This window comes from Alosa sapidissima, chromosome 4, assembly GCF_018492685.1.
Source record: "Alosa sapidissima isolate fAloSap1 chromosome 4, fAloSap1.pri, whole genome shotgun sequence".
Taxonomy (NCBI): domain Eukaryota; kingdom Metazoa; phylum Chordata; class Actinopteri; order Clupeiformes; family Clupeidae; genus Alosa; species Alosa sapidissima.
In genome coordinates this window covers 25954235-25981587 of record NC_055960.1, presented here as the reverse complement: position 1 = coordinate 25981587, position 27353 = coordinate 25954235, and the positions used below count along the sequence as shown (strand labels likewise).

The following is a 27353-nucleotide window of genomic DNA, read 5'->3' as shown; positions in this document are numbered from 1 at the left end:
AAGAATTGCAACATGTAAAATCTGTTCACTTAAATCAAATAGAAATGCACAGGCAATTCTCCTGTCTAAAAGCAGACTGCCTGCTGAACAGATTTTTTTTTTATTGAAAACATAAAATAAGACTGAAGTCTCCACAGATCATTTCAAACTGGAAAAAAACCCCTCTCACACTCTTCCAGTGGAGAATGGCAGCTACTGAGCTGCTTAACTGGTAGGTGGTCCCATATGCGGTGTTTAAACCTACAGTGGGACACCAAAGTTTCAGTCATACACCTGTAACCTGCTGACCAGGTGTGGTGGGCAGGTGATGATCCATTCACCATAGAGAATGTCCACTCGGAGATGTCAGGCTGTGGAACATTTTGTTCTTAACTCTGATCGTCCACTCGACGGAAGACTGCTAGAAAGTTCTTTCCACCGTTGCGCTGCACTTTTTTCCCCTCCTCTGTGCATGTGCCAAGGCGACCAATGATGACATCATCAACCTACAACAAAATGTACAGTACTTAGAGAAAAGAAAGTGCGTAGACCAATCCAGTCACTGACCAAATCGAGGATGCAAGGAATGAATAATAATAATAATAATAATAATAATAATAATAATAATAATAATAATAATAATAAAAACAAAAATCAACAACTCAGGAGACCAGAAGTCTCTCAGACCTACCAGCTCTTCCTCTGGGACACGTGTGAACAGGGGGTGTTCCGTGAAGTGCTTCACCATCCATAGATGCACTTCTTCAACATCTGTGTTTGTGTACACCAAACCCTTGACCAAACAAGATGAAAACATTAAGGTCACCTTAAAGGAAGACTAGAGAGGCCTTAGTACTGGAAGCTCTTTTACAGGTTATATCAGGGAATGTTAGAATTGATTGATAACTGAAAATATGGCCGGATGTCTACTAGCACTTTAGGATTATGGATTGTGTTAACGTTTGACACATCAGTTTAGGGAATCAATACTGTTGGCGAATAGCCACGTTACGACTGTAGAGACCACAGACTCACACTCACAAGCCAGTTTCCCACAGCAGAGTTGGCATGTGAAGATAATTACACACACGCAGACACACACTTGTGTGTGCGCGCAAGCACACAGTCACATACACACCGGCTTAATTTTACTGGAAATATTGATCACATTCTTGGTTTAGCACATAGCCAGGCTATTTCGCACAGGACTACACTCCCTCCTCCCTTCCATGTTTTACCTAAAACCTCCCCTGCGGCTTTGCCTTTAACAACTCTGTTGAGCAAAGCAAGCATCCACCCACCCCACCACACACACACACACACACACACACACACACACACACACTCCACAGGGGCCTGGAATAGCAGGCGAGCAAACACAGGGCCTTATCTGTCGTGTCATTGGAGTTTACTCTGGAGCTTGAACAGATTGTATAATTAGAAGACGGACTTCGTGGAAAATGCTCTAGTGGCACAGATTTCCCTGATCCTGCACAAGGGAGCCGAAACGCATTCTGTGTGTGTGTGTGTGTGTGTGGTCATAGCCTTGCCTAGCCCTAACCATTTCTGGCTGATTGTAATTTTTCCTTTTACCTCCGCTTGTTTCCATGCGTCTCTTTGGAATATGGGAGATTCATAGAACAGCAAGGTTTGCACTCAAAGGGTTAAGAACTGGATAAGCATGATCTCTATAGGGACAGCTCAGGTCTATGTATTTGTGCTTAAGCGGTGCCACGCTCATTTGGAGCAGAGTTCCCCCAAAAGTCTTTACCCAACCAAAGCGCCTATCCTTGCCTAACCCCCCTCTCCTCCCAACCCAACCCCAGCTAGGCATTAACGCTGGCACCAGCCGCTCCAGGTGACTGGTGCTGAGTGTGCAACCAGTGAGTATTAACAGCCTTCACTCACACACACACACGCGCACACACACACACACACACACACACACACACACACACACACACACAGAGCCCTAACACACACACAGAGCCCTAACACACACAAACCCCTAAGACACACACACACACAGACCCCTAACACATACACACCCCTAAGACACACACACACACAGAGCCCTAACACACACAAACCCCTAAGACACACACACACACAGACCCCTAACACATACACACACAGAGAGCCCTAACACACACACACCACTAAGACACACACACACACAGACACACAGACCACAGACCCCTCAGACACACACACACACACACACACACACACCTCTAAGACACACACACACACACCCATAAGACATACACACACACACACACACAGACCCCTAAGACACACACACAGAGCCCGAACACACACACATAATTAATAACCCACATTCACAAAAACAAGTCTGGCATTGTTCACAACCTGCTTGGACACACACACACACACACACACACACACACACACACACACACCTACCTCAGTGTGTGTAACACATCCATCATGAGTGCACACACCTCTCGCTAAACCCCTTGGAGATAAAAATATGGCAGGTGAAAAAAACAGAGCACATGCTGACAGGTTGAGCGAGGGAAGAGAAGGGCAGAGAGACAGAGAGAGGGAATGAAAGAAAGAGATAAAGAGAAAAACTGAGAGAGACAGACAAAAGAAGAAAGGTAGAGAGTGAAAGAGAAATAGAGAGAGAGAGAGAGAGAGAGTGAGAGATGGAGAGAGAGAGAAATGAGAGCAGCAGAAAAACAGCAGAAGACAAAAAAAGAATGGATGGAAAGTAGATGTATTGAGACTGGAAATAAGGCCAGAGGTGCATCAGAGCAGAGGCAGGGACTTGAGGAGTGGAAAGAGTGAAGTAGACAGTTCAGGTGCGGGACCTGTCTGTCAAGTGAGGGCCACACCTGAGCAAGAAGCGCCCGACATGACAGGCTCTAAGAGAAACAAGCACCAAACTACTGTCTACTGTCCGATGCAGTGGCGTAATCCAGTGACTCTAATTGACCTGTCGCTAAGCCCCGCCCCCTTTGTTACCCTGTGAAAACTTGGACAAACAAACCAGACTTGATTAGAAACACATTGTGGACAATGGCAGCTGACAGTATATGAAAGCAGGCTTTGAGGACGTTTTGATCGATAAGAGAATTTACTTTCCTCCAGAAGCTATCAAAAGGGACTTAATTATGCTATGGAGGGGTGTATTCAAAACTTTAGAATACATACAAGGTGACAAGCAGTGGTGGCAAGTAGCCGTGCAAATCACAGTGCAAAAACCACTGACGTTAATGCTAGCTAGCTAGTGGAAGATTGATACTAAGATATGTTAGGTTACGTTAATATTTGATGTAGTAAGAATATAGTAGTTGGTTAATGACCATTTTCATCTTGGGATTTAACAGGGAACGTGTGCCCACGTTGTTGGCTTAGTAGCCTACATTACGTCGAGTTGTTGCCAACGCGAGAGACGTCCTGTAGGCTACTGCTGATGAAAATATACCCCGTTTTCTAGCCTCTCGGGGTACCAGCTATCAGAATTACACGTCCCCCATGCAAACCATTTGACCGTGGTTATCCGTTGGGGTTTTTTGAGTTAATAAACTCCATAAATAACCATTCATTTGACATTTTATGCCTGCTCCCTGTTGTTTCCTATGGAGTTGTCCGAGCTGATGTCCGAGTCCCATTGAGGCTGGACTGTCATTGGCTCAAGGGTGGCGCTTAGCGACAGGTCAATTATACACATTCATATCAACTCATGTGGCAGAGGTTTTAGTTCAAAGTGAGTCGTGGCACAGCATGTACAGTATCTATGTATAGAAATATGCTTTAACCCAGGGATCACCAAATGGAGACGGGAAACAATCAGATCTAAGTTAATGATAAGTAAGTTATTTTCAAATCATCGATTGCTCAAAGAGGAGAAAGCTAGACAGCGAGAACAGAGCTTTATATAACGATACGGGGGCAATACCATGCAAAAAGGTCACGTCCGTAACGCCAACTACTGTAAATATGGATGTGACAGTTTTGCGTGGAATTGCCCTGGACCTCTTCTACATATTCTGAGACAGGCGATTTTTAAAAGCGCCAATTTGAAGCACCTCTACTAGACAAAGCATATATTTTGAGCAAGCATAGGGTAGGCTAGGCCCATTCAACAGTGAACTGAGACCACAGAATATTTTACGATTTAAAAAGGCAATATGATTGATCCACCACAATCTAGTTAAGCCTACATGCATTCACTGCCCAACAACGTGATGTTCCTGGGTTTCCAGGATTTCGGGTCAACATAAAAAAAATAAAAAAATAAAATTAAACTTGCTGATTAATGAGTTCAAGGAACCAGCTGTGGAATATCCATCCTTGTTTCAGCTCAAATTTTATTGTAAGTTCACGTTAAGATCTTAAAAATAGCCAAGACTACTCAGTTTCTCTCCACAATTACTCTTATCTTGCCTTATTTCTCCTCATTTCGAATGTTGCCTTTAGGCTACTTATTTTATTTCACATTAAACATTAGGCCTAGGCCTACAACTAGGCTCCATCCATCCATCCATCCTAATATATATATATATATATATATATAAAATATATTAATATGGGTAAGGCTATTTGCACCCCTGGTACAATTAGCAGTGTATGCTATTCGTACCCTGGTGCAATAAGAAGTGAATTCTATTCGTACCCCGGTGCACACAGCAATGTGTCCTATTAGTACCCCGTCTGGTATAAATATCAATGTATGCTATTCGTACCCTGGTGCACACAGCAATGTGTCCTATTAGTACCCCGTCTGGTACAAATATCAATGTATGCTATTCGTACCCCAGTGCACACAGCAATGTGTTCTATTAGTACCTTGTCTGGTACAAATATCAGTGTATGCTATTTGCACCCCTGTGCATTTAATCTGGCATATTGATCACACAATGTAATAATATTTTTTTTAAAAACAAGCAACATGTTAAAAACAAGCAACATGTTTTTTTGTTGTTACATAACAGAGTGTGAATAGCTCAGCTGTGTAATCACTCTGAATAAGGTATGCTGTTTGCATCAATGTACAGTTAGAAGTGGATGCTATTCGTACCCAGGTGTTTATAGTACTGCATGCTATTTACACCCTGGTGCATGAACTAGCTAATTGTTGCAATCAAAACTTCCGTTTGAGAACCGATTTCTTATTCAAATTGTGCGCCTTCTCTCCAGAGACGTTGTTACACATGCACACTCACTCCGCCAAAATGCATCATACGGAAATCGAACCCCGGTCTCCCGCGTGCCAGCCCTTGCCTGTGACCACTGCACTATCTACTTCAACAAGAAGTTGAGGTTTGCAGGTAAACTTATAGTTTATAGGCCTGAACGTCATATTCACGAAATTTCTGTTAGCTAACAAACTGACAGTTGTATGTGTTCACTGAACAAAGATTATGAAAATAAAACACAACTTTTCCATCTCAACTTTAATTTGAACAGATATTAGTGCTGAAACCGTTCAGAATTCTTCACTTTCTGCTGACGAAAAAATGAATGTCGGCCATGTTTTTTGGGCACGCGAGCAACATGTCAAAAAAGAACATTACACCAGAGACTGTTGACGGTTCTAAAGGATCTTTGATTACACGCAGCGCCTGATTTTAGATTGACTTTCTATTGATTCACTACAAACAAACCACGTGAGCGCATAACCCCACGGCAGCAGTTGCCAAGGTGCTCGGTATAGACCCATTCAACAAGGTAAACAAAAACAATGCTTGAACGTTCTATTTGGTTCCCAATCTACTTCCTCTGCATTAAGATAACATATGGAATGTTAAAACGGAAGCCTTGTGGGGCCAACTATGATGCTGATAATGGAACTTTCTTAAAAGGGTCTATACAAGCTCTATTAGTGTGCTGAAATCTATTAAGGTTTTGCACCTACGTCATAATGTCATGTGACCGTTTGTTTACAACTAGAGTGGTAGGCAAGAATGGTAGGCAAGGCACTGCAGAGAGTGGTAGGCAAGCCTACAACAGTCGGGTTGCATAGGCTACACATAGTTACAAATAGCTTCAAAATTGAAATTTTAATATCAAATATTGACCGGGATGCCGACCACTTGTGTAGGCCCTAACAGTTGGTTTTACAATAAGAAGCAAAAAGGCGACGAACGACCATTTAGCCTACCTATCCTCGTGATTGTGGAGGATGATCGTTAGCAGCTGTGAAGTCTTTTATTCTCAAGATAGCCTAATGGTGTAGCCTACTGTCTACGAAGACGTAGGCTAAAATACAACTATCTACAGTCATCCAAAAATGAATTGCCAGAGACAGGCTATGAAGGGAAAAAGTGCAGCATTTTAAACATGGCAAGATTATTTTTACCGGAACAGTTTGTTCTAATTTGTCTCGTGAAATTCGTGCTTGTGGACATCAATCACCTATCTTCTGTCCTTCTATTTCAAGTTATCATGAGTGTCATTTGATTATATAATCACAACAAATGCTAATAAATGAAAACAGAATAGGCTTTTGTGCTATAGGCTAACGTTACAGGTCACTTAGGCTAACTCCCGTATGTCAAAATAAACTGATTTGATCCTAATAGTTTAGCGATCACACACAACAACTTAACACAGCAACCTCAAACACCACTGTTGAACCTAGGCTACTGCTTCAGTCATGTAAGAAATAAGCAGTTTATGAATTATCTTTACCCGTTTAATCAAGTCCACATGACCAAAATAACAACATATTTAAAGGCTGAGCTAGCATAACAGCCTAATATAGGCGATGCTGCAACTAATAAAAAGTTTCACACAATTAATGAACTTTATCACTCACATGATCACTTTATCACGAGTTTTTCTGGGTGGTTATATATCCATGCAGATCGTCTTGGAATAAGCCATCGCTGTTATATGATATAATATGTTACAGGATTCATGAATAACGCCATTAATGTTATGATGCTGACGCTGGCTATAACAGTAGCTTCTAGGCTACCGTTTTAAAGTCTGCTGAGTCTACTGCATACCAAAACCTGTCGCTGTTCAGTTGAAGTTAAATGATCAAATATTGTTTGATTTTGTGTCAGCTTTCAGAAGGAAGACATGTTCCTTTCTGGTCAAATTTCACAGCTTCTAAGAAAGGCTATTGTCTTCATGTAAACCGAGTTTTGAACAGAGAAAAAAAGTTAGGCTACCATTAGGCTACATGCAGGTTCTCAGATACAGATCAATGCACCAAATCAGGGCGATTTTAGCGAAACAACGTTCCTGTGACAGGCTATCAAATATTGAACAATGGGATAATGTTTCATCATCACCTTTATTGATGCCTGAAATGTTGACATTGCTGAAATACAGAGATGTAGCCTACTGAGAGGCAGCTGCAGACAACGATGTTCAATGGGTTCAACTTGTCCCTTGCCTACCAGCTGGATGTAAACAAAGCTATAGAACCTAGAATACGTCACATGAAAAACGTTAATAAGACAGGGCCGCGTTCCCATTCATAAGTCACTTGTCCACCTGGTTCCATTTGATAGTAAGCAGCTTTTGGAGGAAAGCAGCTGAATCACTAAACTGTAGTGTTGTGAATAGGTAAAGGGGTAGCAATGGATGCCTGCCAACCTAAAGTGCACTGACCTTGAAAGACCCTTTCATGAGCAGTGAGAATTGGTTATGCCTGCTGCACACTGACATGAGTCACGTTAGCGGTAGTGTTTGGAGTTGGTGACCTGGGGACCTTCTTGCAGGTCAAACCCCTAACTATGCTGGAACTGAATTTTTTTTTTAATCAAAGCAGAGTAAAACTACAATGGCCACTGCATTAAAGGCTGGGCATTTTAAAAACAACAAAGAAAGAATCTTGTGTTTTGGCCCTGTGACAGGGCGGGAGACTCGACGATCATTTATGCTCAACGTTACATACGAATACGCATGGATGGGGATAAAGCCTTCCGTCCACATGCTGCGCTCCTTTCGGCTGGCGTCTTTCGCACGTTTGCTGAAAGCTTACGGATATGGATGGCTTTATGTTTGTATGAAAAGGGATTAACCCTCCTGTTATCCTTGGGGTCAATTTGATCCCAAGCAATGTTTAACATCACAAAATATATGGTTCACTTTTTTTTTTTATTTTGCTTCATGTTTCATAACTTTTCCTCAATTGAAGGGTACAACAGAGTAAGCATATATTTTCAATGTCCTGTACAAATATTTTGTACATTGGTGTTCCTTGGGGTCAGTTTGACCCCAGCTGTATGAAACATAAGCTACATGAATATTTGACACATTATGGATATTATTATTGTAATAGTGAGAATATATTGTTATTATCATTATTACATATACAAGTACATATTACATGTCATTTTGGCAGGACTGTATAAGTCAAAAGATGAAGCAACAGCAAGCCTTTGGGCTGCTGACACTGGATGGGTAATATTGCCAGCCAGGGTTCCATGGTTCATAAAGGGGTGTGGGGGAGTGGGATTGTTTTGTAGGGCTTTTGATGGTGGTTATTACACTCTTGTTAAGTACCTGTCACAAAAAAAAACTGGGTAACAATATGAACTAGAAAACGCAATTCCAGGGAATTACCAGTGCATGAAAATGCAAAACATATGGTGTGAAATATATTGTTAAAACAGATGCTGTGCTAATTGGCAACCAACATGATGAGGTTTAATATAGTTGAAATGACTGAACTAGGTAGATGAGGTTTAATATAGTTGGAATTTTCAGTAAGTATACTTCCAGTGAGGCTATTTGCATGAAATTTTCACCAGACAAATTAATATAAGATGGATCAGTATATATTAATGAGCTATAAAAAGGTTTTTCATTACCAAGGTGTCACACAAGAAACATTTCATAATGGGTAAAAGCAAAGAGCTCTTTCAAGACCTTTGCAACATTATTGTTGCAAAACATATCAGTGGAACTGGTTACAGATGCATTTCAAAAATTAAGAATCAAAACTTAAGAATCATCCAGTAAGCAGTATTGGAGCCATTATCTGCAAGTGGAAGGAACATCACTGCGTCATCAACTGGCCATGCACAGGATCTCCTCACAAGATTTCTGACCAGGAAGTCAGAAGGATAGTCAGAAGTGTAGCCTAAGAGCCAAGGACCACTTGGAGAAAGCTCCAGAAAGACTTGGAGGCAGCAGGTTCAATTGTTACAGAGAAAATCATAGGTAATGCACTCCACCGCCATGGCCTCTATGCACGCTCACCCCGCATGACAATACTGAAGAAAAACATGTCGAAACTCGTTGAAAGTTTGCTACACAACATTTGGACAAGCCTATTAAATACTGAGAAAATGTATTCCGGTCAGGCGAAAGAAAATGTTAACTTTTTGGATGTCATACTACACACCATATTTGGAGGAGAAATGGCACTGTGAATCACCCTAAAAATACCATACTAACAGTGAGGTTTGGAGGTGGAGGCATCAAGGTGTGGGGCTGTTTTTCATCTCATAGTACTGGCAGACTTCACACAGTTTCACAGAGCGATTTTTCCTGGGAAAATCTTGCCATCCACCAGGACGATGAGTATGAGACGTGGCCAAACCTTCCAACAGGACAATGATCTAAAACATTCAGCAAAGGAAACTCTCAATTGGTTTCAGAGAAAGGGAATCAAGGCCCTGACTTTAATCCAACTGAACAATTTTGGAAGTTAATTAAAAGATCAGGATTTACAAGTGGGACCCCTGGAATCTTCAATATTAAAAGACTATCTGTTTAACCCTTAGAACCCTAAGCTGTTTTTAGGGCATTTTCACTACCTTTATTCATAAGGATTTATTCTGGTCATTGTACATGTAAGTGCCACACACACATATTATATATTGTTTTATATTTATATTTTATATCAGCAGAGTCGAGGCTATCCAGATCTGCCATCATTTCATGTATTAGTACTAGCATTGATTTTATTTTGATTTTTAAAGAATTAAAATATAAAAAACATATTATAAAAATTCTTATATTTTGACCTGTATCTCACCACAGCAAGCTCATAGCTCTACATGCATTTAATGTGTGTGTAGGGCAGACTGTCCTGAAACGGGCAATATAATTGCCATGTTGGAGGGATACTCTGGGGCTGAGCAATTTACAGAAATATGTGGTGTGTGATTTACGGAAATAAATGCCATTTTTTATTTAGTGATGAAAAATGACCATTCTGCACTCCATATCTGTGACACGAACTGATCTGACCTGACTTGACCCAAGTTTGCCTGTTAGCATGTGTGACTATGGTGTATGCACACATGATGATTCTCAACTTTTTACTGCATTGCCATGAACAAAGTAAAGGCAAAAAAGGTGTTTCTTTGTTGAACAAATTGGGATGCAATGTGAGCCTTGAATTGGATGCCATGCAGGAATTTGCTAGGATCTCAAAACCGGATTATGAACATGTTTTGCCATAGAGAAACACACGATAGCGTTGGATTATAAACATGCTTTGCCACAAAAACAGACAAAAACGTGGGGTAAGTCCAGCTATATGAAGTTATTATTTTGCTGTCACTTCGTCTGTTTTATAACCCAGAAGGATGTATTTGGTATCAAATGATAGCTTTGTGTCTCCTCTTTCATCTAACATACGTGGCATATATATCCGATCATGGGTCCGCGAGTAATTACTCCGAGAGTAATGGGTGTGCAGCGTTGGTTTGTGTACATGACGTTAATATTTTGCAGTCACTTCGTCTGTTTTTATAAGCCAGAAAGATTGATATCCATGGTACCAATGGATAGCCCTGTTTCTCCTCTTTCATCTGATATGCTTGCCATATCTATGCGATCACGCGTTTGCGAGTAATTCGAACAAGAGTAATGGGTGCGCAGGTGAACGCAGAGAAGTATAGACTGTAAATATGATGCAATTTGATTTAATTTCATGATTTTTTTTAATTTTCATACTTGATCGTACAGACACGTGCCTAGTCTCTTTGGAAAGCCCCACTTCTTCTCTGTCATGCAATAAAGGTTTTATCTCGTTGCGATGAACAGTCGCGGAGCAATGTAACAGAGAAGAAAGGGTGTGTTTTTTGGCGCACTTTGCGTCAATCGGGTTCTAAGGGTTAAAAGAATGGGCCAAAATCACATCTGAATACTGCAACTGATTAGTTTAGTCATACAGGAAATGCGTTGAAGCTCTGATTACAAATAATGGCTTTTCCACAAAGTAAAGAAATTTTAGTAGGCGTGTTCAATACTTTTTACCCGTGGCATTCCACTTTTTTACTCATAACTCTACTTATGGACATTAATGTTTGGATTTTTTAATATGTGTGGATTATCTAAGTTAATACTAATGTCTGGAGAAAATTTCATGTGAATAGCCACACTGGAAGTATACTTACTGAAAAAAATGTTGACGTGTTCAATATTTATTTTCCCCGCTGTAGTTTAAAAAATGTAGATAGTGTAATGGATGTTGATAGACAGAAAGTTGAATGGATGTTGATAGGCAGATTGTTTAATGGATGTTGATGGATAGTTTAATGGGTGGATGAGTGAATGGTTTGAAGAGAATGAATGGATAGAAAGTTGGATGAAATGTGCCTTATATCCTTGTAGAATGGAGAGACACAGAGAGAGTTGGCCTAGTTCAGCAGAAAGCAGTTGATACAGGTGCAATCAGTTGAACTGATTCTTTGATGGGGCCTAGATGAGCAGCTGGAAGTTGATACAGGTGCAAATCAAGTTAATTAGTCCATTGTGATGTCATCAGCCTAATGTTAAGTCTATAGGGAAATTTTGAGTAGTTTTTAATAAATAGTTTAAAAAGTATAAAAGTTACAAAGATGAAAAATACAAAGCCCAGATGTCCTAAGTAAGACCTACGTAACATAGTTTGAATGAAGTTTCTACATTAAACGGTTGAAGCTGCATTAATTGCGTTAGAAGAAGAATAAGAAGAAGCCTAGGAAGAACAGTACATTTTCATGCACTGTAATTATAATCATTTTCTGAGGGTTTATTTAGCTGGGGTCAAATTGACCCCAAGTGAGTGCACCTGCAGTCTTAACCCTTGTGTTACCCTCAAATCTTACCGACATGCTTTATCCTTGGAGTCAAGTCACGACCACTCCCAATTGCCCACCGCTCCATCTCAGCCTCCCACCCGAGACTGCCACAAACGACGCCAACTCCATTAAGGATCATTAAAGAATTGTGCAAAAGCAATATACATCCTGCGAGGCATTTCTTTTCTCCCCCTTTCTCCAGATCTGCGATTAGCCTAGTTTGAGACTAGACGACATGAGGACAATCGGGTTTACGGGGGATGTGAATGAACGAGGTGGTGCGGTAATGTTAGGCCTACAGAGACAGGCAGATCAACGGGGGGGCTTTGAAGCATTCGCCTTGGCTGCTAATCTAAGTCACTTTGGTAAATAATCTTGGCCCTGGCTGAGCTGCTTTTTAGCCCTTTGGTGGGTGGATGGAGTTGGGGGGGGGGGGCACGCTGAATGTGTCTCTTTGTGTTGAAGTATAAGAGTCTTACCCCGATGCGGAGAGTGTAGGCATACTCCGCCAGCAGCGTGGGACTGATGATCCGCCACTTGTGTTTGGTCCTCTTGAAGTGCGGGTCGGGAAAGAGGAAGAACAGCTTGCTGAGCTGGGGGAGCGGAAGGCGATTTCAGGACACAGGGAGGCGGGGCAGAGTGAGACGGAGAAGGAGAGAGCCAAAGAGACAAAGAGAGAGAAAGAAAGAAAGAGAGAGAAGGGGAGGAAGAAAAGAGAGAAGAAAAAAAGTTAAATTTTCTTCTTTCAAATTGAATGAATGAGACATCATTGTAAAGACACATTGATCTGTTGCTGAAATGCTGGCTTTAATGTTAAAACACAGACAGACACACGTTAGATCCTCAATCCTAGTCAAGAATGCAGGATATTAATATGATTATGATTCAAATAAAGGCAATCTGGTATAACACACACTATGGGTATCCATTGATACTTTTAATGCCAGTAATCATGACAGGTTATATCAGATGCAGGCTTGAGAGGTTTGGACAAAGAGTGTCCCCTAGCTGATTACTTTCACAATGCAACTCCTCCTGGTCATCAATAGTAGCCTCATCATCACCACCTGAGACCACCTGTGCCTGTGCAAATTTTAGGTGTGAACAGAGTGAAAGCATTCTGTGTGCATGCATGTGCTGTTGCATAACACGTTGTAATATCACCATCATATATATACACCTTTCAAGAGAGTTCCATTATCAGCATCATAGTTGGCCCCACAAGGCTTCCGTTTTAACATTCCATATGTTATCTTAATGCAGAGGAAGTAGATTGGGGCCCAAATAGAATGTTTAAGCATTGTTTTTGTTTTTATTGTTGAAAGGGTCCATACATAAGACATTATTTGTTTAGTATCTGCATAACAAAGAAAGTGTTCTACAAAGGAGTAGGAGTACCATGCTGAATGAGCATTACACTAAATAATATAAAACTTGTGAGTGAAACTTAGTCCGAGTGGACAAAGTTATTGCTCGAGCAGTACTGCTGTTGTGGCTGTTTTTGGGCCTGATGGAGACCCTATTAAAACAGGCCTGCAGACAGACCCTGTCCCAATACCAGTGGCACGCAATCAAAGTTTATGTTGAGTGAAACAAGCTCACTTGCTTTTCCTTTTTAAACCCAGGACATGGTTGCTGGGGCAGATCTGCTATCCTGCTGGGAGTCTGGCTAGGAATCCCCCCCCCTTTAACAGGTTTTTATTAAAATAAACTCCAAACCTACCCCCCCCCCCCCCCCAGCCATCAACCCACAAACCAAAAGCCTCCACACATCCCCCCACACACACTCTATTCAAAACACACACACAAGCCCCCCATCATTTTTTTATTACCCAAATAAATAATGTCCCGTTCAGACAGAGCGATGGCGGGATAATTATTGGGAGTGTGGAGGAGGGCCCTGGGGCCATCGCTCACTGGGCCCACTTCACTTCACATGGGGGAAAAAAACACACCACACTTTAATTAGCAGGTCAGGGGGGAAAAAAAGAAAAGTACAGAAAGAAAGGATAAAGATTGGGGGTGGGGGGGGGGTGAAAAATTGTGGGAGGAGAGTGGCTAGAAATAGAACACTGCAGCTATACGCCATTAGTTGTGTGTGTTTGGGTGCTTGTGCGTGTGAGCGTCTGTTTGTGTGTGTTTGGGTGCATGTGCGTGTGAGCGTCTGTTTGTGTGTGTTTGGGTGCATGTATGTGCATGCACATGAAGTGGCCTTACAGCAAAGGGCTCCTGAGGCTTTTCGTTTTTTTCATTCGTTTTTTTCTTTCCTCCCATCCCCCTTTCTTTCTCGGTTTTTCCCCAAAACCAGTTAATCTCGTCCAGTTCAGCGGGCTGGACAGAGTGACCGCACCACTGTGCCCACCGTCTCTGCATCGACTTGGGCATCTGAGAAGTGGATTACCAGACCAAAAAAAACCCGACAGCCACTTATGACGAGCAGTGGAAAGATTTACACCTCGCATCACCACAAGGTTGACAGGGAGACAGACAAACAGACAAATACAGAGACAGAAAGAAAGAAAGAAAGAGAGATCATATTGTGACACGATAGATCTTTTTTTGTCAATATTGGTAGATTATTAGTATTGCAACAAAGTTCACATTGTTGCACTGCCCTCCCTGTTGGCTAATGTACTGCCGCAGGCAGCCTGAACGCACCAAGAATGCGCATTCAGTGATTGATGATGACGTGAGAATTAGTACAGCAGGAGATGTTACATTGTCCTCTGCTACAATAGCACCTCTGTCTGATTCACTGCTCTGACTCATCACTAAACACATTACTGCTCTTCAGTCCCAATAAATGCAGGCCTTCACCAACATGCCATATGACGCAAGAATGACCATGGGAAAAATCTGTGACAGTGCAGTGTGTGGACAACTACTCTTCTTTCCTTGATAAGCCTTTTTAGTCCTGCACCTGGCCTCAGTGAGGTAGGATGTGCAGACCCTTCTTCCACCACTAACATATCCTTATTTGCTTTCTCTTTATTGTCAAAGACGCTGGCCATTCAGAACACAACAGAGCATTTGCTAACCAGAAAACACATTGGGCATTGGAAGTGAATGGGCTAGAATGCACAAAGAAGCATAATAAATTGTCCAAAAGTTAAATATATAATTTCTAAACAAATTACGGTAGTACATTCCTCATAACTCTTACATTACACTGTGTAGTATTAATTATATAGTAAAATATGCAGTGAAATGCTGCAGTCCCATGAGAAAAAAGAACAGGAGGAAAGATATCCTTATTATCCCCTGACTTTCTATTAGACAACGATAAGATTAAAAGTGAGATTTAGACTTAAATCTCTTGTAGATTTGTATATGGATCAAATGAAAGATTTGATTCCATCAAAGAAACATTTTTGAGAACTAAAATGTCCCTGTCAATGTCTTTGCCAGCTTAAAGGTATGAAGCCCTGAATATGTGATGTGTAGGCTGAAAGATATGAGCCAGAAAGTATCTTTCAACAAAATTAGATGTACCGCATAACGGTACAAAATATGACCGCCGCTCAGTCCTGTACATCCGTTCCGCGAAAATAAATCACACTTCAATTTGTCTCCATCTTTTACTCCATCCCCCACTCTTGAAACTTTTGTGTATGCTTGTTTGGCATGCCTGAGTGTGTGTGTGCGGCTGCACAGAAAGTAGCCTACTGGTGCTGAAAAGGTGAATAGATTGTAGAATAGCCAAAGAAGATGTAGCATTGTTATAAAACCTTTAAAATCTCTAAACAATCACAAGTAGGGCAGTTCATCACAGTTCATCCATTGCAACTGGATTGATGAAAGGTCACTTACACCTGTAGGCTACATTGTATTTGGGAAAAGCAAAAGGTATCAGTATAATGTTATTTATTTATTTATTTATTTATAAACAAAAACATCTCTGTCAGTTCCATGCCGTTTTCAACAGCTATCAAAGACTGGTCATTTTTGGATGGATGGATTGTTTGTGAATGTTTCTTCTTCTACATAAGATTTTAGTCATCTTTAATTCATGTGATACTTTATTGTCAATGCACAAATTAAGTAACAGTAGTCTGAAACTTTATTGTTAATGCACAAATTAAGTAACAGTAGTCTGAAACGAAATGCTGTTTTACATCTAACCAGTGGTGCAAATAACTGACATGTCCAAATGGGCCTTGATGGAATGCGTCGCTAGACTGTTCATACATATTTTAACGGGCCAAAGTTGAAGAGCTGTTGTCCGTTATTGTTTGTGCACATATAGGCTGATTCATGTTCCCTTGCATTGTGTAACTGAGGTCCATGGCTAGTCTGGCTTTCACCAGACCAAGCTCAATCTTTTAAGGAATCAAAAAATAAAAAATAATAATTCAGTGGAAATGCATGGATTCCAGTAGCAGCAACTGGAATCCATGCATTTCCACGGAATTATTTTTGGAATCTGATCCCTTATCATATCTGTTCATTTTTACTCGTCGCTCGACTTATCGTGACTAAATTCAAGATGGCTGCAAACGCTAAACTTCGTGAAGATACTGCCTGTATAAATCGTCTTGTAAGTAAACTACCAGTGCTTTTTCAAAGTTCTCAATGTCTCGTTTTAAATGTCAGGGCCCTCGGAAGTCTACCAATGAAGTGTGGAGATACATTGAGCCTCGTAAATGGTGTAAAACAGTGATTTATTTGCATGGTCAGCCCGATGCCGAAGCACCACCATTGAAAAAGCTGTTGGTAGCATCGGCTAACTAGCGCCAGATTTTGGAGTGCAGGGGACAAGCCGAGATGGGCTATGAGACATACGTTCACACTCGGTATCATGTTTCAACACACTTTAGGTCAATATCACACCGGAATTCTCCTTTAAGGTGTGTTGCTAAAGCAGCCATAATGAAATAAAGGCGTCATTGTTTAGATACTTCACACACACGTGCTTTTTAATTTCACAGACTACAACTACCAAGCTGGAATCAAAGCATATCGATTCCCCTCTCACACCCTGCACGCACTTAAAACAAATAAACAGGCGTCTCAGTCTCACGCATGTAGGCAAAACTGTATCAGACCGGTGTAACGCTGGTAAATCTTCCATTGCACAGAATGATTTTTGTAGCACGCGCAACAAATGACAGTCGAAAGATACAATTACAGTGCTGCTATCAATTTGCTTGGTATAACCGCATTTATAGTTTTCTACAAATGCAATCAATGAAATTGGCCTCCATCACTCAACCAACGCTAACGGTAACATTACCTAGGTCCTTATTGATATTATAAGATTAACGTACCTGCAGTAAAAACCAAGCATGTCCGATAAACATCCTCAGATTTATTTCAGCTTCAAGAATAAATGGGAATTACATTTCATGTGAACATGTCCTATCCTTATTAGACGTTCTCTGCGGTAAACTACAGTCCTTGTAGGAAGCGTCCATTGTTTTTCCAACCCACTTTTAACTTCCAACAAAATTACGTCTCACTGCAACGATGCGCCATCTAGTGGACAAACGACTACTTATCGCCAATACTGGAAATGCAGCCATGATGAGGATGATGGATATTTATTTTGGCTTTCTTTTAATCCTACTGAATTTGTAATTATGTATCGGCCGTTCTAATACCGATAGTATGTGGGTGCCTGTGTGTGTGTGTGTATGTGTATATGTATGCACCGCCATCTACAGGCCAATGAGTGTACAGTCACTAAATGTACACATAACCTAATTTTTTTTAGACCCCCCCCCCCCATGGATGAAATTCTACGAAACTTGGCATAGCCCCAGAGAATGCCAGGTCAATCATACAGTGATGGCCAAAAGTATTGGCACCCATGCTAAAGTTGACTGAAAAGAGGAATATAAAATCATCTTTTGGAAATTGATCTTAATGCCTTAAGTGAAAAATGAGGAAATATCTAACCTTTAAGGACACACATTTTCTTAGTGAATGAATAATGCATCATAAATAAATAAATGTTCTTCCTTAAAATACAAGGGTCATAAGTATTCCCACCCCTATGTTAAATTCCCATAGAGACAGGCAGATTTTTAATTTTAAAGGCCAGTTATTTCATGGATCCAGAATACTGTGCATCCTGATAAAGTTACCTTGGCCTTTGGAATTAAAATAGCCCCACATCATCACATACCCTTCACCATACCTAGAGATTGGCATGGGTGTTATTTCAGTTAGCCTATTAGCTGGTTTGATGCTCATTGAGCTCAATGCAAATCAATCACTGTATACATAAAATTTGGTGCAGTTCTGAACATCTTAACTGAAGATCGGGGCGATTAAAGCAGAATAATATTGCATTTTCCTAGCGGCGGTCATAATAAAGAATGGAACCTGAAGGCTGACATCTTTGTACTTATACTTCCCATTCCAGACTTTGGCAAACTGTGGCACAAATCCTCATCTGAACACATGAAGAAAACGCATCAAATCAGCAATGTGATTTACAGACGCACATATGGGCAGAAATGTCACTTTAAAAGTGTTACATGTAGAATGTTTTGACATAATGTTTAAGAACTTTGCTCTGTATGAAATTCGTATGGTAGGCTAACCAGCTAGGTTTGTCTACGCTTTAACTGTTACGTCATCACGTAACACTTGATGCCCCCTGTGGGCTGGTTGAATGCTGATGGGGTTGAACACGGAATGTCTGCTACCTCCTGTGTGGTCAATAAAAGTGATAAAGCAAGCCTCCGTCTGAGCCATTCTACAGACAGTGTTTCTACCTTCTGGTGCTGTTACAATTTTGTGGCTTCTGGTCAATTTTCTTTTTATATCATTTCTAATTTTCATTAAGTAATGAAGTAAAGTCATGTCATTTTTATCGCAGTAGAAATACTGTGACTGTCTGCCAGATTAAATTCCTGGGTCAGGTCGTTTGAAAATAAGTGATTGGGGAAAGGATTTTTGATGATCTCTGGTGATAAATAAATGTGGTTCAATTAAGAACCCCATGTGTGTTCTTCAGAACAATCCTATAAGGACAAAGATAATGTATTGAATGTAGGCTTTTAAGCACCCCACCCCTAACGAAATACAGATAATGCCCTGTAACTTGCAAGACCAAGAGTGGGTCTAAAATTCTGTTGTTTCCATCAATGCATTAGAAGAACCTCCTTAAATTTAATGCACTGTTTGTAAAGCCTTCAAAAAAGTCCTGAACAATCCATTTTCCCCATGTGTATTCAGATACATTCTCAGACCTGAGATATGTAAAAGTAGATCAATTGATTCTTGTATAATTTGTTTGTGCAACAGATATTTGTTTTGGATAATTTAGTTAGTTTGTACAATTTGTTTCTGCTTTTGTCTTCACAATCCATGTTTTTTTTAACATAATATTGTTCAGATCTTTGATAGCCTAAAGCAGTGTTTCTAAACTGGTGGGTCGGGAACCCCCCATTTAAAATGCTACTCTATCAGATCTTATTATACAGCTCTTCACAATGCTAGTAGAACGTTCCATTGGCTTGAATGGGATTTCCCAATGTTCTACGGTAAGCAGGGGTGTGATTGGCAAAGGTAAAAAAAAATAAAAATATATAGTGTTGGCTACCGTATATATTTACATCACCTTCAAATCCTATGCAAGGATGGCCCTTTAAATAACCTTTTAAATGATGACATTTATGGGAAGTGTTGATACATACATACATACATACATACATACTATAAGGCCTAAATAAAAAAACTAATTTATAATAAAGCAAAGTAGATGTAGCCTATAGACCTACACAAGACTAAACCAAATATGGCTGAAATATATAGGCCATCATGATCATTTTGCCAACAGTGACGGAGAACCATGGATTTTTTCCATTTATAACATGTTTTGTTTACAACTTAAACCAACATGGAGTTAAAATGTTGACTAAATGATTTACTATACTACTTGATGATAATATATAGCCTGCCCCCTAACAGTCCTCTGGGCTTACGTACAAAATAGTGAATAATGTGATAGGCCTACTGATATTTTGAGGCTGATTGAAGAGGTTGCAACTTGAAGGTTGTTGATATTTCACTTCCAAAGATAATCAAATTACATCGATTCCTACACCTCTCCTCCTAAAATAAATGGTAGGTTCTGTTTTAAGCTACTGCACCAGGATTGTGTTAGGATTGCTAAGCGGCTACAACACTAGTTTTACAAGCGCACACACTAAATGGAGAGCTAGGGTTGAAATGCGGACTGCGCCTTTAAATTGGCAACTTTTTATCTATCAGCACAATGCTACAGTAGGCTATTTCGACTAAATATTCAGCACAATATTATGTGCAAGACGTTTACTAAGTATGCCAAAGCTTTGATCTCGCACAGTCACCATAACGTTACGTTTTCTCATGGTGAGATGGCATCCTAAAATATGTTTTAGACAAGGGGCGCAAGGTTCAATATCAGCATCATGAGATTCATTATCAGAAAATCCTGACAGCGAACCCGATACATGATGTCTTTTTAAATCAATTTGTTGACCTTTACCGTTTCATACACACTGAACTTGAATCAAGCATTCTTCAGAACGCAGCTGATCAACCCGTCTACTTTCACTTGAATCACTACTTTCACAATGAAATCCACTAGTAAACGCAATACACTACTTGCGGCGTGATACTCGGAAAAATGTGAAGCACAAAACCCGTCGTCATTGTCAGCGGCCTGTTATAACGATGGCCTGTGTTATGCAGAAATATAGCCTACCTCTGACCGACCGACAGACCCCCCCCAACAAAAAAAATAAATAAATAAAAAAATCTGCGTGCAGGGATGGATTACTGCACGGGCCTACCGGGCCCAGGAGGCCCAGGGGCCCAAGGGGTCAGGGGGCCCTGAAGCCCAAGCCTTTGCATGGAATCATTGCCTCAATATCAACAAATCAGGATGTAGGCTATGAATCTGATTGAATTTAGTATTGGCCATCCCCAAAATGCACCAGAATACAGGAAATCACATCAAACAAATTAAAAATGTTCTTGTACCTTTCTGTACCTTTAAGAATGAGGATTAAGTTTCACTGGAGTGGCCAGGTAAGTGTTCATTGTGTGTGGGGGCTGTCTCTCTGGAGACACTGGTACACTAGGTAGACTCCAGATGTTTTCAATATCTGGATCTGCCGATGAAATTGGATCATTCTCTAAGACCAGAGGATGTGGTTCTGCCACAGGCAGCAGATGGCGCCGGTCCATCTCTGCCCTCTGACTTAACCAGTTAAGATCTTGGTTCAGCAGCAGCCCTTTTGACAATGCCTGCTCTGTCATGTCCTTTCTCTGTTTGCAGTCAGATGACCTGGGAGTTGTGGAGTGGAGTGAGAGGCTGGCTGCCACAATTGTACAATCTTTTCAGTCCTTCTCTTTTCTTTGACAGATGATTGTGGACTGTCCCAGAGTTCATTGGCTTTGGCTTCAGCACGTGTTTGCTGACAGGCAAGTTTGTGCGTGTTACTCTGGACATCAATCTTTGCGCAGGGGAGCCTAGTGTGGCATCTCGTGGCACACTTCTGATATTCAGGAACAGGTCGGCTCCATCTCTTTTAGATGTTTCAAGCAGGCGCTTTGCGCTTCGCGCTGCTTGCTCTGCCAGTCCATTTGCTTGATGGTATTCTGGACTGCTAGTGATCTGAGTGAAATCCCAATCTTTGGCAAAGTGTGTAGTTGTAACGGCTCCTTTTGCTGATGTTGTCTCAAGGCATTGCAGGTACTGCACGACTGTACAAAGCTATCAATGTCTTTTGTCATTGTTGTCCAAAACACCACATTGTGTGCTCATCGCTTAGTGGCCTCTGCTCCAGGATGGCCTTTGTGCAGCAGTGTGAAAGTATTCTTTGTGTAACCTTTGTGGAATGACCGTTCTTGTACCTTTCATTATTATTCTATCTTCCACGGAGAGCTCATCTCGGAATTGGATAAACTGTTTCACCGTAGCTGGTACACTGCTCAGCCGCTCTGGCCATCCATGTCTGATGATGTTACTCAGGGTCTGTAAAGAAGCATCTTCCACTGTGTGGTTCCGTAGCTCATTTTGGCGAGAGGATGAGATGTGCTGTACTGTCATCACATCGAAGTCTTCCTGCTCTGGTGCTGTGGTCTCCCTGGTGCATGTGGCAGTGTGTCTGGCAGGTATAGCTCTTTACCTTTCTTAATATAGACCAATGTCAAATTCAGTTTGTGGAGCTTCAGCATCATGCATCTGTCGTAGGCGTGCTGGTGCTGTGCAAAGGGGCCTTTTCTATGGGTGGGCGATATATATCGTCTGCGATAATATTGTGATTGCTGTTTTAACGATGTGCAAATTGACATTATCGAGTATTTAAATTTCTTAGGGGGAAAACACTCGAAATCACGCATTGAACCCCCATACATTCACTAAGCCAGGAGGTGAATGCAAGAGAAGCCCCTGGCTGCAGCAGAGCAAGTCACGTGATTGCTAGTGGTCCACGTTGTCACACGCAGCCTAATGTTTATTTTGTGCAGCTACTTCGTTCAAGTGGCATTGATGAGTTAAAGTCACGGTATTATATGTAAACATTAGGCTAGCCTTTGAGTATTTTAATAGTCAGTTGTAAACAAAGAAATCTTCTTATGTTACCTTTTTGTAAATGGACTGAAGTTCGCTCTAAATATAAACTTTTATCGATTATGCTAACTGCTAGCATCTCTATGGGATTTCTCATATACATTAGCCATAAGCTAATGCATTAGTTTCTATTCTGTAAGGTCTGCTTAGTTTTACAGTGAAACCAGAGAATGTCTAGGACATAGACGGGCTCTGGTGAAACCTAAGTAATGGTTTGAAAGGAACTTCAGCTTCAGACTTTCTCTTGGGAAACGGTCAGGCCTATCTATCCTCTGTAATGTAGCTGGCTAGTCCATGTCATTGCCACACATACAAGTGGGGGCAGAATTGGAAATGTGTCATAGAGTGACAATGCATTGGTTTGGTTAAAAAGTCATAGGTTAGGTTATTGGTTATTATTGTAATAATGCTATTCATAAATAATGAGCTGTAAAGTAACTCGGACTTTTAAAAACAGTTTTTTAAAGGATATTGACTAATTATTGTTATCGTCAAAATCATAAAAAAATATTGACATATTATTTTTTGTCCATATCGCCCACCCCTAGACTTTTCAGGACTGAGACCAGGGGTTGATGGTCTGTCTCAACAATAACTTGTTTACCATATCTGCTCCATAGATCTCTGAAAAACCTCTTAAACTGCACTGATACCGTATGGCATCCTCTGGTAGCGAAAACGCCCAAATGGAGTGGCAAAAGTGGTGAGAAATGAGTTTGATTGGTCAAAATGGCCAAACTTGGCATCAAACACTGAAAACACAGTTGCACCCAACGTTTGGGCAGCGACTTCCTCGACAGTGCGCATAGGATGATGGGGGCGCATTATTGCTTCATTTAAGTCTCTCAGGTCAATGCATACCTGGATCTTGTCAGTGTCTTTTTTTGTGTGTGGCTACCATAGAGGATGCCCATTCTGTGGGCTCGGAGATGGGTGTGATGACTCCGTTTCACCATGGTACGTGACTCTGTCTTCACCTCGTCCATCATGGCAACGGAATTAAACAGGACAGAGGCTAAGAACAACGAGTATAGAAAAGTGTGATTGTGAAAATCACCAATATGGTCTTGATTTGGTCAGAAATGCATTGATGGATACCAAAGAGCTCTTTAATCCAGCAAACCAAGATAGAAATGACTCCCTACATTCTCCTCTCCAAAATTGTACATTGACTCCCCCCTTCTACTCTCTGATCCCATGGTACAGTCCACTTACCTGACCTTTGGTGAAGAAGTTGGGCAGGTACTTCATGGCATTGCTACGTAGGCAAGCAATGTTCTGGTAGCGACCAGGCTCTGCAACACGGAGAGATTTAATGCGGTCCTGGACATAATCGGACACTTTCACACGGATCTCCAGACCCAATATCAGTGTATCAGGGAAGAGAAGGGACAGCTCAACTGTAAAAACACAACATGAACTCAGTGTAAGAGAATGCCAGCAAAAGAGAACAGGCATAAGCAAATGAGCTTCTGGCTTTCTAGCATAGTATGCAATAGTAGCCTACTATTTGAAAATTACTTAAAAGGTACACTATGCAAGATTTTCACCTTTACGAAGCCAATTTGATGGTAAACGAACTAGTAATAGACAAATCGTTCCCCTAGCATAACTATACAGCATAGACGAAGGGAGTCGCTACTGAGAAAACCAGCCAAGCAACTTGTGAATCGTGAAACATTGCCTTATCAGTAGATAGCTCTTTGAAGATTTTTTGACTGTTGTTAATCCTTCAACTCCACAACAAAAGCATTTTCATTCCGTACAGGGGGGATAAGTCACAAGAAGTTTGGCATTTACAACAGAGTAAAATATAAATACTGTAGCCTATATCGCGACTCTAGAGAGAGCTCTATAGTTGCCAAAGATACCTAAACCTGCATAGTGTACCTTTAAAGGGATTATTCAATTAGACTGAAACAAGGCACACATAGTGGGACAAAACTTTGAAAGAATTCAACATGGGTATTAGCTGAGCAACAATACGTTACTCAAAGGAACTTAGCAGACTTAGGCCTACATGTTCATTCATTCGGCAAGAAATGCCATACTACTGTAGTACAGACTTAGGCCTACATGTTCATTCATTCGGCAAGAAATGCCATACTACAGTAGTATGGGTCTTTTGCAACACTGCTTCAAACAAAGGTAACCCATGTTGCTCACGAAAAAGCCTACATCTCTTGACTATAACTAACTATTAAATCAACAGCATCCTCTAGTGGTTCCTTGTGGATGTTATCATACCTCTCAGAATGAGAAGATTTGTTTCTGCAAGCAGATTTAGGGATAACATTACCAAGAAGTCCTCCGTATCCACAGCCGATGTCGGCAAACTCTACTTTGGCTCTTGGCCTGTCTGGCTCGTAGTCATGACGTTCATCAGGTGGACTGCAAAACTCTGGATACAGCTCTGACCAGTCCATTTCTTCTGGACACACGGGACTGACAAGGCAAGGGGATACATTTATCTATCTGTTAATTCAAAGCCATACTAGATACTGTACATGGGGAATATAACACGACAACTAACTGTTTCAATTAAATTCCTCATAGTTGCAAAACACATGACGAAGACTAAATGACTGCGACTGGAAATGACAACGTCTGAGACGTTATATCAAAATGACATTTCTTAGACAAAACTTTGTTGTTGTAAAGTCAAAGCTATTTGAGTTTAGTGGATACCCAATTACGTTAAAATACCTGAATAACACCAACCACACACCAGTTATTGTAGTCTGACTGTAACGTTAGAGCGGATATAAGACATCTAACGTTAAAGAAGTTAGATGCCCCAAGACATGGGAATAGAAAAGACAGTGCTATCCGGCGAGCTATCATAGGCTACTTACTACTTGAATGTGTGGTCTGCCATTGGATTGGAATGAGCCCTTTGGCGGTAATAACGTTTCTGTGGCATCGAAACGCTCATCTTACTTGTATCAGAGGCGATCAATTTCGCATAAATATGTTATACAGAGTAAAATAAACACCCAAATACAGAAAGCTCAAGTCGCCAGTTAAACGCACGTTGACTGCTATGAGTCGCACATGGATGACGCAAAAATACATTAGGTTTTAATTGGCTGAGAACGCAGAGCCTATCTGGTTGGGTTTTGGAGAAAATGTTCACTTGGGACAAAGATTGTTAAAGCGCCTTAACGATCTTTGCTTGGGATACATGTTTGCACAGCCAGAAGGCGCTGTGCATTATGTGATTATAACGAAGCACTCTATCAAATTATTTGTTTTAATTTTTGTCACATAAAAGTCATTGCCGCATTTGTTTACATCTGTGTCAGACAGGCTAAATCTTTGTTAATTTTAAGTGAGTTAATATTGCCTTGCACTGTCAAGGTAGCCTATACGTTAGACCGGCACATCCGGGAACTTGACTCGTGACAAACGTTCCCGCCCCTTTCGGGGGGAAAACAAACAACCCCTCTCATTAACTCCAACGCAAATTAGGTCAATAAACGTAATTCGTACAGAAATCGCAGGAGTAAATAATAACAAAAAATACCACAAATCAATATGACCACTCAATACATAACCACTTTGCCGGTCGTTGACCGTGAAAGATACCTACAAAAGCTTAATTCAATTAATATAAAAACATGTCCCTTCAGTCTCCCGAGTACGAAGTGGTGCAACAACCCCACTCAGTGACCAGAAGTGTCATACGGTCTTCTCTTCTTATGGCTTGTAGCCATAATTTTCTTCTGTCAGGATTTTTTTTGAGGACATGGTAGGCAAAAGAAACTCAGGGAGGGGTTCTTAGCTGTGTGGTTGGTACATGTCTACCGGTTCACTCTGACTTGTTCTGAGGGAATGTTTTCCCCTCAAAAGGGGCATGGCGCAAACAACCTGCTCTGTGTGACGCGGGTCCGGTTGTAAGAATCCATTCAGAATTATTTAGGCCTAGCATTCAATTAGGCACTATAGGCTACTGTTGAAAAATAATAGATAGATTCATATAATGTAATAGAGCCCTAATGTGCAGTAGCCTATGTGGCTTTGAAAAGCACAGATCTGCAGACACAGTGGACTTGCCTTTTAAAAACATTTGGTCAAGAAGCTGTCTGTAGCTGTGAGGGGGCATGTGAATGTCGTGTCTTTTTTAGTTAGACTATAGATGTCCCTATGATCAAGTGTAGCATGTTCAGACAGTCATGTAGTCCAGGTGTTTTCAACCAGTGGTCCGCGGCCCACTTGTGGTCCGTGAGGACTTTGCTAGTGGTCCGTGAATATGGATTCAGTAACGTAGTTTCAATGTGGGAATCAGTATTTTTATTCAGTGGTGGTCCTGGGGTTGCATAATTAGTCAGAATGGTGGTCCCTGGTTCACAATCAGTTGAAAACCCCTATAGGCCTACATATCGTATGCGTAAACCTTTTTATAGACATTTATTCAACGGCCTATGTTTTCTTAACAATACACAGACCATACTTACTTACTGTGGCTTCAGGTGTAATTTGTGGATGGGGTGTTGAGTCCAGTTAGGAGGTTTTCTTCACTGCTCTGTATATTTAAACTTTTGGCAAAAGGCAGCAGTAGACCAGAACATGTTTACTGTGCAGGGGTGAATTGGGAAAGAAGAAATTGTAGGTGCACGATAAAACCATGAAAAGTTTGAATAATTTATCCACATTCAAATGGTTTGAAGTTACACTGCAGGACGGATACATCAATTTGAGAGAAAATCCTATATCCTGAAAACATAATTAAGAGCCTACTGGCCTCTCCGTTAATTATCAAATATTGAATTAGACATTTTATGTTGTTCCCATCA

At 40.9% G+C, this 27353-nt stretch overlaps 1 protein-coding gene across 1 annotated transcript; it reads right to left on the bottom strand.

The window, feature by feature from the left end:
* Positions 1–81: 81 nt before the first annotated feature.
* On the bottom strand, positions 82–25621 carry mettl1 (methyltransferase 1, tRNA methylguanosine). Its single transcript, XM_042090191.1, has 6 exons — positions 25413–25621; positions 24857–25002; positions 23773–23957; positions 12467–12580; positions 671–772; positions 82–485 (listed from the first exon to the last, which is right to left on the bottom strand). The coding sequence occupies exons 1-6, from the start codon at positions 25490–25492 to the stop codon at positions 369–371; spliced, it is 744 nt and encodes a 247-aa protein (XP_041946125.1). The 5' UTR covers positions 25493–25621; the 3' UTR covers positions 82–368.
* Positions 25622–27353: the final 1732 nt, after the last annotated feature.